Raw genomic sequence first — 12,726 nt, forward strand, 5'->3', positions numbered from 1 at the left:
CGTGAGTACTCTACCCCCTCCCACTCCCACGCCCACACCGAAAGAGACTCCGGTTACACCTTCGCCTCCGGGCCTAGGCAAAACCAAACATACCGCTTCCATCACCCCACCTTCGGGCCTGGTGAAGAGGCATCATAAGTCTCCCGGTGGCTCGGGCTCGAGCCAGCCTACTTGCGGTGCCGAAAAACACCCTTCGGCACCGAAGAAAACCACACCAAGCTCCGTTCCAAAGCCATCGGTGTCGAAACCTGGCCTCTCGGTGCCGACCAAACATAAATCCCTCGGCACCGAACAAAAAATCGGAGGCCCCGAAAAAGCATGGCACAGAGAAACCAAAGAAGCAGTCGGCCCCGAAAACATCGGCGCCAACAGATCAATCGATGCGGGAGGAACTATTCAGGCTAGATCCTCGTCAAAAATCTTTAACAAAGGATCCAAAGACTGGACATTTGACTTTGTCTTCAAAGAAGAGACATTTAGACAAGCCAGCTCCTCCTCCACCGCCAAAACGGAAGGACTCTGCCACATCCCCTTTCAGAGTACCCTCCCCACCGCCTCCACCTCCTCCACCTCCGCCCCCTCCACCTTCTCCACCCTTGCCTCATCGCTCTCCAACCCCGTCTCCAGACCCTGATGACCAAGGGGATCCATACTATGATCCAACAGATGCCCCGAAGGACCCCACCCCTCTGGGAACACCAGACCTATGGGAGGATTATCATAATCCAGACGTCCCAGATGTGCCTCAGGATGATCTTTATCCATCCAGGCCGTCTCCACCAGAGGACTCCCTGGGGTTCCACCACTTGTTACAACGGGCGGCACATTATCATGGGGTGGAGTTACACAGTGATCCAGTTGAGGAAGACTTCCTACTTGACACTTTTGACATCGCAGATAAATCTACTGCCATACTACCCATGCTTAAAGGGGTGACCAAACATGCGCAGAGGTTTTCAAAGACCCAGTCAGGGCTAGGGTCTTAAACCCCAGAATAGAGAAATAATATAAGGCAGCCCCCACAGATCCTGCCTATATTAAAGGACCTGCGCCCCTAGACTCATTAGTGGTATCCACAGCTAGGAAGCGGTCCAATTCTCAGTCATCGGGTGAGGCTGCACCACCCGATAAGGAGTCCAAGCTCCTAGACACGTCAGGCAAACGCACTGCCTCGCAAGCTGCCAATATGTGGCCTATCGCCAACACGCAAGCGCTGCTGGCGCGGTACGACAGAGCGCACTATGATGAGCTGGAGACTATCCTGCAAAATCTCCCAGAAAAATATAAGAATAGGGCTCATGAACTAATACAAGAGGGAAAGACCATTACCAACACCTCCTATTAAATGTGCACTTGACGCAGCAGACACAGCTTCCAGGGCTATAAACACCAGTGTTCTGCTTCGCCGCCACGCCTGGCTCAGAATCTCTGGCTTTAAGCCAGAGGTACAAGCATCTATACTAAACCACCCTTTTGACCAACAACACTTATTTGGCCCGAAAGTAGACGAAGCCCTGGAAAAAATGAAAATAGATAGATACGGTGAAGTCTATGGCAGCATTACAGTCCCACCCTCCTAGACGCTCTTTTCGCCGCTCCTCCTTTCAAGGCACTGGCAGGGGCTACTCCGCCGATAACGCCTCTACGTCCTACAAGTCCCCTCCTCAGACTACCTTCACAAAGGGCTATCAAAGAGGTGGATATAGAGGAAACAATAATAAAGTCAGGGGTAAAACCACACCGCCCACACAATGACTTTCCCCCGCTCCCCCCAGACCATTCCACTCCAGTCGGGGGCAGACTACAAAACTTCTTTCAAACATGGGAGACCATAACATCAGACAAATGGGTGACCCAAATTATTCAGTCAGGGTACTGTCTCGAATTAACATCCACCCACCCCCCCCCCCCCCCCCCCCAATATTCCACCCAGGCACCGTACAATGTCGCAAGAACATACCACATTGCTGAAACAAGAGGTAATCTCCCTCCTGCAAAAACAGGCTATAGAGCAGGTCCCCATCAATCAACAAAATTTAGGGGTCTACTCTCTGTACTTTCTGATACCAAAAAGAGACGAGACCCTACGGCCCATTCTAGACCTCCGGCCTCTAAATGCATACATACATTCAGACCATTTTCACATGGTAACTCTCCAACAAGTTCTCCCACTCCTCTGCCAGAACGATTTTCTTACCACACTGGACTTGAAAGACGCATACTTTCATATTCCAATACACCCTTCTCACAGAAAGTACCTCAGATTTGTAGTGGACGGCCAACATTATCAGTTCAAGGTTCTCCCCTTCGGGGTCACAACCGCACCAAGAGTGTTCACCAAATGCCTAGCAGTAGTGGCGGCACACCTCAGAAGACAACACATTCACGTCTTCCCTTACTTGGACGACTGGCTAATAAAAGCCACGTCCTACAACCAATGTGTGCAACATACAAACACTACCATCCAAATACTTCACCAGCTAGGTTTCACGGTGAACCACCAAAAGTCCCAGCTGATACTGTCTCACACAAAGCAATACCTCGGTGTCACAATAGACACCTCAAAAGCTATAGCCTATCCCAATTCAGCCAGAATCGCAAGCATACAAGCCTTGCGTCAAAGATTCATTCCTCGGCACTCTCTCCCAGCAAGAGTGTTCATAAAACTAATAGGGATGATGGCATCTTGCATCTTCATAGTGCCTCATGCAAGACTCCACATGCGTCCACTCCAAGAGTGCCTAGCACGCCAGTGGAACCAGGCCCAGGGACAGCTGACTGATCTGGTGTTGGTGGACGGTCGCACCCATCGCTCTCTGCAGTGGTGGAACACCACAAACCTTTCCAAAGGGCGACCGTTCCTGGACCCGGTTCCTCAGGTAATTCTAACAACGGACGCATCGCTCTCCGGTTGGGGAGCGCATCTATTACACCTCACAGTGCAAGGTATATGGACGCCACAACAAAAGTTACTCCACATAAACCATCTGGAGTTATTGGCGATCTTTCTAGCCCTGAAATCATTTCAGAAACAAGTCTCAGCCAAAGCAGTCCTCATTCGCACAGACAATATGACTGCAATGTATTATATTCAAAAACAGGGGGGGACACACTCTCCCCAGCTCTCTCGCTTAGCACAGAGCATATGGAGATGGGCAATCCCACAAAAAATCTTTCTCCTGGCACAACACGTCCCAGGTATACAAAACACCATGGCAGATCTGCTCAGCAGACAAACGCAGCAAATGCACGAATGGGAACTGCATCCACAAGTTCTTCACCCATTCTTTCACAAGTGGGGGCATCCTCAGATAGACCTCTTCGCCACCCACGAAAACAAAAAATGCCCAAGCTTCGCCGCCAGATACCCACACCCATTGTCCAAAGGCAATGCGATATGGATGAACTGGTCAGGCAAATTTGCATACGCCTTTCCACCTCTCCCGCTAATTCCATTAGTGGTAAGGCAGCTACAACAGCACTCCCTCACACTCATTCTGGTAGCTCCAACAAGGGCCAGGCAGCCGTGGTACACCACACTACTACAGCTCTCAGTGGTACCACACCAAAAACTACACCTGTCCCCATGCCTCCTAATCCAGAACCATGGAGAAATCAGGCACCCGGACCCAGCTCAGCTCAACCTTGCGATCTGGCTCCTGAGGTCCTAGAATTCGGATACCTTAATCTTCCCCCTGATTGCATGAACATTATCAGGGAAGCCAGACGTCCTACCACTCGAGCATGCTATGCCGCAAAGTGGAAAAGATTTGTTGTTTACTGTCGTCATGCCGCAAAGTGGAAAAGATTTGTTGTTTACTGCCGTAACAATACAATCAACCCTTTAGATGTATCCATACAGCACATCATATTTTACCTGCTCCATCTACAAAGGTGTAACCTGGCATACACATCCATTCGTTTACACCTAGCAGCAATTGCTGCTTACCTGCTAAATAGACAGCATTTATCACTTTTCAGAGTGCCTGCTATTAAAGCTTTCATGGAAGGCCTTAAAAGAGTAATTCCACCCAGAGCACCACCCTCACCCGTGTGGAATCTAAACTTAGTTCTTACAAGGCTGATGGGACCGCCTTTCGAACCAATGCATAAATGTGAGCTACAGTTCCTTACTTGGAAAACAGCTTTCCTCGTAGCTATCACTTCCCTTAGAAGGGTTAGTGAAATACAAGCGTTCACTACACAAGAACCTTTTCTACAGATACATCACAGCAAGGTGATACTTCGCACAAATCCAAAATTTCTGCCCAAGGTCATTTCCCCTTCCATCTCAATCAATCGGTGGAATTACTGTTTTTTTTCTCGCAACCCTTAATCTGTTGTGGAAAGTTCTCTACATACACTTGATGTTAAAAGGGCTTTACTGTACTACATACAAAGAACGCAACCTTTCAGAAAGACTAAACAGTTGTTTGTCTCCTTCTCTCCACCGCATAAATGCAACCCCATCTCTAAATCAGGGATAGCTAGGTGGATTGTAAAGTGCATACACATTTGCTATCACAAAGCAAAAAGAACATTATCTGTTCCACCTAAAGCCCACTCTACAAGAAAGAAAGGGGCTTCTATGGCGTTTCTACGGAACATACCCTTAGATGACATCTGCAAAGCAGCCACATGGTCAACACCGCACACCGCACACCGCACACCTTCACAAAACATTACTGTGTAGATGTGCAAACCAAGCAACAAGCTAGTGTGGGCCAGGCTGTATTAAAGACACTGTTTCAAACTACTGCAACGGATACCGGTGGTCGCCGCTAGGTTTGGGTACTGCTATATAATCTATGCACAGTGTATAATCTGCAGCTCATATGCCTCGAACGAAATATGCTACTTACCAGTATGCATCTGTTCTTGGCATGTAGAGCTGCAGACCTATACACGCCCACCCGCCTCCCCGGCTACCTGTATCCGTTCCAGTCTATCTTATTTAGATACAAATCACATGGGTTTCTTTACTATCACTACGCTCCATCTTTTCCCTGCTGGCGAAAAACAATCTGAGGATGGAGCCGAAGCCCATGCGCAGTACGGACCGAAGGAGGAGTCACCGAACTCGTGACTTCCAAAGACTGTCCAAGAAGAAAAACAAACTGCAAACATCCGGGCCCAACACCAGATGGCGATCTATGCACAGTGTATAGATCTGCAGCTCTACATGCCAAGAACAGATGCTCACTGGTAAGTAGCATATTCCTTTTTTTGACAATGTCTGCTTCGGCTGTTCAGATCACTGCAGTCACCTTGCTAAAGGCCCATGGCCTAGCTGAATCCCCCTTAACAACGGGGAGGGTGTGGGGGTTAGCATCTGCTGGTGACTGATAACGGAGCTATTCTTAGCTAGGTAAGAAACCCCCCGCATTCACTGAGCAGCTACCTACGTCCTCATCGGCTCATCCTCCGTGGCAAATCCCCGAAATGTCACATTCACGCGCCTCTTCTTCCTGGCTGCTCCTTTCGGATATTGCCAAGCATGAAGGAAGAAAGCAAGCAAGGCTGGTATATTGGAGGGTTGGGAGCCAGCCCGCCGCACACGGGAGCTTCACGGGGAATCTGGAGATGTTCGGAAGATGCTCTTTTCGTTATTTTGTGATTTCTGTTTGTATTCAGAAATCGCATACTTTTGTCATGTTAGCGGATTGTTCTGCTGTTTGTGTTATGTGCACACTTTACGTCATGACAGGGCGCCTCACGGAAAGGCATAGGTGTTTTAATTTTTATTGTTTCTTGTGTTCATCTTGTTTTCAGAGGCCAGAACTATGTAGAGTAATCTTACCGAGCATCAAACTGCCTGTAGCAAGAAGAAATTTAGGCGGACTTAAGACCTCACCATGAGGCCTAGCTTTTTGTTTCAAAATGCCCATCTGCCAGAGTTTGTGACCGGAACACAGGGCGCCATTCATCGCCTGCCCTCCCGGACACGTGCTTGTGCTCTGAAATTCACGCCAGACTCACTCTTCTTTTTACGAAAAAATGTACAATTGGAATTATCGTGTGCAGGAAAGGCAATGTGCTGGCTATTGAGCACGTTGCTTATAGAAAGCACTACCCAGCAAGTGGCGGGTGGGTTGATTCCAATCCCCAGCACTGGTAACGAGCCCCATTTTCTGTTTGCGGGAGTACCAGCAGCAATGTTTTACCTGTGTCTTTGTCTGTCTTGCCAAGGGGGCAGCAGAGAGCGAATCCGAAAGGCACCTCTATGGCGCCGTAAAGCTGCCTCCCTCCCTCAGTGGCATATTGCATTGTAGTCCCATGGCCAAGCCAACAAGCATTGGCATAGCCGATAGGTCTTGCCTTTGGGACCTTATAAGTGTTTAGCTATGCAACATTTGATGTTGTTGCACCAAGGATATTGTGCTGCATAACTAAATACTAATAAGGTCCCAAAAGCGAGACCTATTGGCTATGCCAATGCTTGTTTTAAATGCAATAAAATACTTGATTGCTAACATACGATTCTGGCCTGCCAGTATTTTCTAAAGTATGAAATTATCCGCAGTGTGATTCTTTACACACTGAGTTTGAGGACATCCCCCTTAGCATCTACTCGCAGCCAGGATATTCATGACTGAAGAGGGTCGTGGCTGTGACCTACACATCTCACTAGTTATCGAAAGATAATGCCTATTAGACAACTATCCAAGGCTATCCGGAAAATATTTTATTTTAGTGGGCTACTGTAACGCTTTACTACGATGTGCACACACGCAGGAAGTCCACACAACCATTTTAAAATTATTTAGTAAAAAATGAAAGCCTGGTTTGGTTTAATTGCAGATATAAAAAAAAAGGGAGCAAAACTAAAGTTGTGTAAATAAGAAAATTGTTGACACAATTGTTGTAAACTAAAAAAAAAAATCAAATACCTTCTTTGCAAGTCCTAGCTAATTTATACATTACCACCAAGTTCTTGTCAAAAATAGAAGCGTACTAAATGGTACACATATACCTGCTCAGTAGATTCTTACTTTTCCAGTCGGTCGCCTCCCGGAGGCAAGTCCAGTCGTCCTCTCCGTTTTGTCGATGTTCTCAAGAGCACCATATAGCAAGTGATAGGGTATGACCTTGACGCAGACTGTCGTAGATGCTCCCTCTCGAAGGTCTGAAGCACCTCTCTGCTTGAGGCTCTGGAGCAGTCTTTATATAATCTTTTCCAACGTTAATTTGGGAAAAATGAACCCTGTGATGTAGGGTGTGAATAGAAATGTTTGAATTACCGTGCACATTCATCTAAGTTTTCCTCTAAATATCCACTGTTGTGAATATAACATGAGAACTGTTGTTTCACTGTCACTAGGGGAAACCCATCAGTTGGGTATTGTGGAATGCTTATGGTGTTTTAAGCCATGGTTGTCATAAGAGTAAGTAAGTATATGTTATGATTTAGGCATCGAAGAAAAAAGGCAAGACATAACGCTGCAAGCCTTCCTATGCTGCCATATAGATGTCCTCTTCTGTACTGTCTGGACAAGCAGCCCTTTAGTGCCCGATACAAGACCTCTTAACTGCTGCACCTACATGTTCAATTTACCTGTGCCAAAGCAAAACACACAGTACTGTTTGTGTCTCGAACCCATTCCACTTGGAAAACCAAGTGGGCATTATGGCTTTCTTAGGCAACTCCCCCTTCTAGACATAAGTGAAGCTGCAAAGTGGTCTTCTGAACAGTTTCACCAGTCAGCAGGCATTAATGTGTGACTATTTCATGCCTGAGAAGAAGTGCAAGTTGGAAACTGTCCTTGCAGCTTTGTCCCAGATGTCTTCTGCTCCAGATCACAAGTGACTGCTTTCGGAGTGTAGAGCTCTGCGTTTCAGTTCATGCAATGCATATGTGCCGCAGCAAACAGTACACACCTGTAGCAGGTAGCATGCAGCTCGTAGAGCTGTAGATTCACATGCGCCCTCCCACCCTCCTGGCTGCTCCTAGAGCTGTAGATTCACATGCACCCTCCAGGCTGCTCCTAGAGCTGTAGATTCACATGCACCCTCCAGGCTGCTCCTAGAGCTGTAGATTCACATGCACCCTCCAGACTGCTCCTAGAGCTTTAGATTCACATGCACCCTCCCACCCTCCTGGCTGCTACTAGAGCTGTAGATTCACATGCACCCTCCCACCCTCCTGGCTGCTACTAGAGCTGTAGATTCACATGCACCCTCCTGGCTGCTCCTAGAGCTGTAGATTCACATGCACCCTCCCACCCTCCTGGCTGCTCCTATAGCTGTAGATTCACATGCACCCACCCACCCTCCTGGCTGCTCCTAGAGCTGTAGATTCACATGCACCCTCCAGGCTGCTCCTAGAGCTGTAGATTCACATGCACCCTCCTGGCTGCTCCTAGAGCTGTAGATTCACATGCACCCTCCCACCCTCCTGGCTGCTACTAGAGCTGTAGATTCACATGCACCCTCCCACCCTCCTGGCTGCTACTAGAGCTGTAGATTCACATGCACCCTCCTGGCTGCTCCTAGAGCTTGGCTGCTCCTAGAGCTGTAGATTCACATGCACCCTCCCACCCTCCTGGCTGCTCCTATAGCTGTAGATTCACATGCACCCACCCACCCTCCTGGCTGCTCCTAGAGCTGTAGATTCACATGCACCCTCCAGGCTGCTCCTAGAGCTGCAGATTCACATGCACCCTCCAGGCTGCTCCTAGAGCTGTAGATTCACATGCACCCTCCAGGCTGCTCCTAGAGCTGTAGATTCACATGCACCCTCCTGGCTGCTCCTAGAGCTGTAGATTCACATGCACCCTCCCACCCTCCTGGCTGCTACTAAAGCTGTAGATTCACATGTGCCCTCCCAGCCTCCTGGCTGCTCTTAAAGCTGTAGATTCACTGCGCCCTCTCACCCTCCTGGCTTCTCGTAGAGCTGTAGATTAACATGCATCCTCCCACCCTCCTGGCTGCTCCTAGAGCTGTAAAGTCTCACGCACAGCATGAGAACTCGTGCATGAGGTTTATTAAAGCCATTATTTTACATACATGTTTACATTACTTCAGACGCTTTACTGTCTGTGTCACCTTTCTGCACCTACTCTTTCCCATGTGGGTAAAACCCAATCTAAAGAGGAGCCGGAGTCCTGATGCTTTGCAGATTTCAGGGGCGATCACAGGGTCACCTCAAAGCCACTACTTTGAAGGATAACAACTTGTAACTTCTGTGCCCAACTCTAGATGGCAGGACTGCACAAAGCGTGTGAATCCACCGCACTTTAAGCTGCAAACAGATGGTTACAGGTAAATAACGCTTTCCTCGTCATGCAAATTGAATAGTTGAACTATCTAGTACTTGAGGTCGCGCACAGCGAAGTACTCTTGATGTTAACGGCTTTTTTCACTATATGGACATCCGTGTTAGTCGACACATTTATTTGTAGCCTTCACACAACCACTTTGCGGCCAAACTGTCAGGAATTTCTGTATTGATTGTAAAATGAAGTGTTATGTACGCGTTTAACAGACCTTTATAGGGAAAAGCTCATTCACACATTTTACAAAAAGGTTCCCCCATGCATTCTTTGGAAACCATCTATTAGTTTATCTGTGGAGGGTCCCATTATGGACCTCAGTGCAGACCTCCACCCACCATTGCATTAACATTCCTGCACAGAATAAGTGAAACGGATTCCCAGAATGCCCTAGTGCCGCTGGTCCTTTGTCAGCCGCAGCAAGAGGTGGGTAGGACTGCTGGACAGTCTGCGCAACGCATGTGGTCTCAGTGCGTTACCCATCCGTAACCCTTGCTTTGTCGCCTTATTGCTTCACGTCTATCCTGGTTACCTTCATTCCTGCCGAGAAGTTCTAAGTGACACCTAATCTTCAAATGCAACACTGACACACAGACCTTTGCTCAGGTGAGTGAAGAGACCGTGAGCGGGTTCAGTTTGGGTTGATTCATCCTGTGCGTGCTATGGTCAAACGCACTTTGAGAGGTGCAGTGTTCCATCAATTACTGGCTTGCAAAGAGTGCACGTCATGTCATCTACAGCATTACATGCCTCAGGCCATGGATGCTTCCCTTCTACAGAGACGGTGCATCCACTCGCAGCAGACCTCCAGACTAGTTTGTGTCAAACGGAATGATGTAGAAAGCAGCGCTTGTCGACGTTCAGTGCTGCGGCACGGTAGTGCAGACACCAGTCCCTGAGACGCTCTTCGCACCATGCCCTTGTGTAGTAATGTGAACGCAGTCATGCAAAGATGTGCTTCTAGTCAATTGTGGCCCTGGAGTCTGACCTTCATATTTACTCTCCTTAGAAGACCCATTGTGTGTGGAATCTCCTCTCTGGGCATCGACCACACCAGCATCTTGGGCGACACCATAGAAAAGATCGCCTGGCAGAAGGGTGGCATTTTCAAGGTAATGAAGCTGCTTCAGGTTTGGCACTGTTTGTTGGGGTGGTGGAGTGGTGCAGAGTTTGAGAGTCAAATAATTGGACAGCTATGAGATGGGGCAGATCAGTAAACTGAGGGGTCTCAGCCTCTGAAAAGCCCAGTCCTATATTGGACAGGGTCAGAAGTTAGGTCAGACGAGCCCTTGTACTAGGGCTGAGGACAGCCCTCTTTCACTCTGCTCAGTTTCTACAGTTTGGGCTTATGGTTGCAGGTTGTGGGTACATGTTCTACTGCCAAGTTGTGCACAGTGCAGGAACCGGAGATCCCATTTTCTTTTCTTTTTCGTTTTGCAGAGTTTTATATAGTGCAAACTTGACCCGAATCCAATCCGGTATTAGAGCGCTTTACATAGCACCAGTTACGTTACATGAGGACACACATTCATTTTTTGTTAGGCACAGGGAGATTAAGTGATTTTCCCAGAATCAGAGGATGTTCAGCGTCATTACCGAGACTCGAACCCAGTTCCCCAGGTCCGAGGTAGAGCGCCCAAGCCGTTAGGCCAACTCCTCTCCCTTGGGCATAGACACACCGGTCTATGTCGGAAGATGCTCGCCACTTGGAGTACAGAGCCCTTCCTCTCTTCTATACTACAGGGTCCCCCCGATCCCTAAAGAGCCCACCCTCTGTTCTATACTGCTCGGTACCCTCTGGGCTCTGAAGAGACCACGGTCGCTTTTCTATACTTCTTGGTCCCCTCCGGGCCCTACAGAGCCCACCCTATCACTTCTACACTACACAATCCCCTGTGGGCCCTACAGGGCCCTACAGAGCCCTTCCTCTCTCATCTATACAACAGGGTCCCCTATCCCTACAGAGCTCACACTCTCCCTTCTATACAGCTCAGCCCCCTCTGCGCCCTACAGAGCCCACCCTTTCACTTGTATACTGCACAGTCCCATTTGGGCTCTACAGAGCCCTCCCTCACCCTTCTATACTGCTAGTGTATGGACTCTCAGAACCAAAGGGCTATTGAGCAGTACAGGATTATAGGAAAGTAGGATCTGCTTTCATGGTCACCCCCATTTTTTGCTGGTGTCAATCTGTTTTCTGACTAGTCTGACTGGGATCCTGCTAATCAGGATCAGTCACTGTGCTCTCTCCCTAACTCCATAACCTTTGTTGCTTTCCTCGTCTGTTGCTGCTGCTAAGGCTTGTTGGCCCTGTCTGCCCTTCGAATACTGTCCTGTTTGACATTTCTTGTCCACAGCCTGGTGTTCCTGCATTTACTGTGCCCCAACCCTACGGACCTCTGGAGGTGCTGAAGAACCGGGCAACTGAGATCGGGGTAAGTGCCCACAAAACTGGTGCTAAATACTGGGCGTGCCCGTGTGGAGGTGGGGGGGTTCAGACCCTGTGGCCAACCCCGGTCTTAGTGAGCAGTTGGAATGGACATCTATCTTCCTCTTTCCTGCAGTGCCCTCTGTCGCTGTGCCCACATTTGGATACCTATGAAGATGACAACAAAGCCATTATCTTGGGACTGGCAGGGGAGCACCAGCGATCCAATGCCACTCTGGCACTGCAGCTTTCGCAGACGTGGCTTCAGCGCCAAGGGTACCGAGGTGAGAGGATCTGCAAGTAACTTGGGGTCTGCGACAGGCTCAAGTGAGGGGTCAGTGAGAATACTTTTTTAGTGCTGCAAGCAGCCAGCGTGTTCTTTGAAAGGCGCTTTATAAAGGCTTGGGTAAATATGGGACTCGAGCTTCGCAGCACGATTCCTTTTCTGGATTCACGTGCTGTGCATCTGTTCTGCCATCTGGTGACTTGGTCCGGAATGGTGTTTTGTCCTTCTGCTTTTTTTGGGGGGTGTATTCCTCGTCGAGCACCATTTAGTTGTAAGTCCATCCCTTGTGTGATGTCAGACGGCGCCTCAGAAGTTCCTGTGTGTCAGCGCCATCTTCAGATTTTGTTTATGCCATTGGATCTGGGAGCACACCAGAGGAGCTCTAAAGAATCTTTAAGGACCTGAAGAGAAGGAAAAGGAGCACTGAAAATCACCAGAGGCCACGAGAAACATCGAAGCGCAGGAAGAGAGCTTCCCTCGGGGAGGGAGACCTTATTGCTGCGGGACACATGACCAGAGATATGGGAAACAACCCTTTAAATTTAGTCGAGGTTGCCATCACAAGTTCACGCAGAGGGTTCCACACGAAGTCTGTAACCTGTCTTCTAACAGATCACAATGCCAAAGACTGCGAGGCTTGCGCAGAATTCCTACCAGAGAGACTCGAGGGCAGAGAAATAGCGACTCGCAGATCACACCATGGCCGGCACCCAGAAACCCCAAGAATCACTGAAAAATCT

At 48.7% G+C, this 12,726-nt stretch overlaps 1 protein-coding gene across 2 annotated transcripts in view; it reads left to right on the forward strand.

Annotated features, from left to right (window-relative positions):
- The window catches only part of FPGS (folylpolyglutamate synthase), a 353,517-nt gene that overhangs the window by 144,859 nt on the left and 195,932 nt on the right, over window positions 1-12,726 (forward strand). For both annotated transcript variants that reach the window (XM_085614139.1, XM_085614140.1), the window contains 3 exons: window positions 10,282-10,384; window positions 11,630-11,707; window positions 11,837-11,984. In XM_085614139.1, the coding sequence (XP_085470265.1) occupies window positions 10,282-10,384; window positions 11,630-11,707; window positions 11,837-11,984 (329 nt within the window). The remainder of the gene's footprint in view (window positions 1-10,281; window positions 10,385-11,629; window positions 11,708-11,836; window positions 11,985-12,726) is intronic.

Source organism: Triturus cristatus, chromosome 1_2 (assembly GCF_964204655.1).
Source record: "Triturus cristatus chromosome 1_2, aTriCri1.1, whole genome shotgun sequence".
Classification (NCBI taxonomy): domain Eukaryota; kingdom Metazoa; phylum Chordata; class Amphibia; order Caudata; family Salamandridae; genus Triturus; species Triturus cristatus.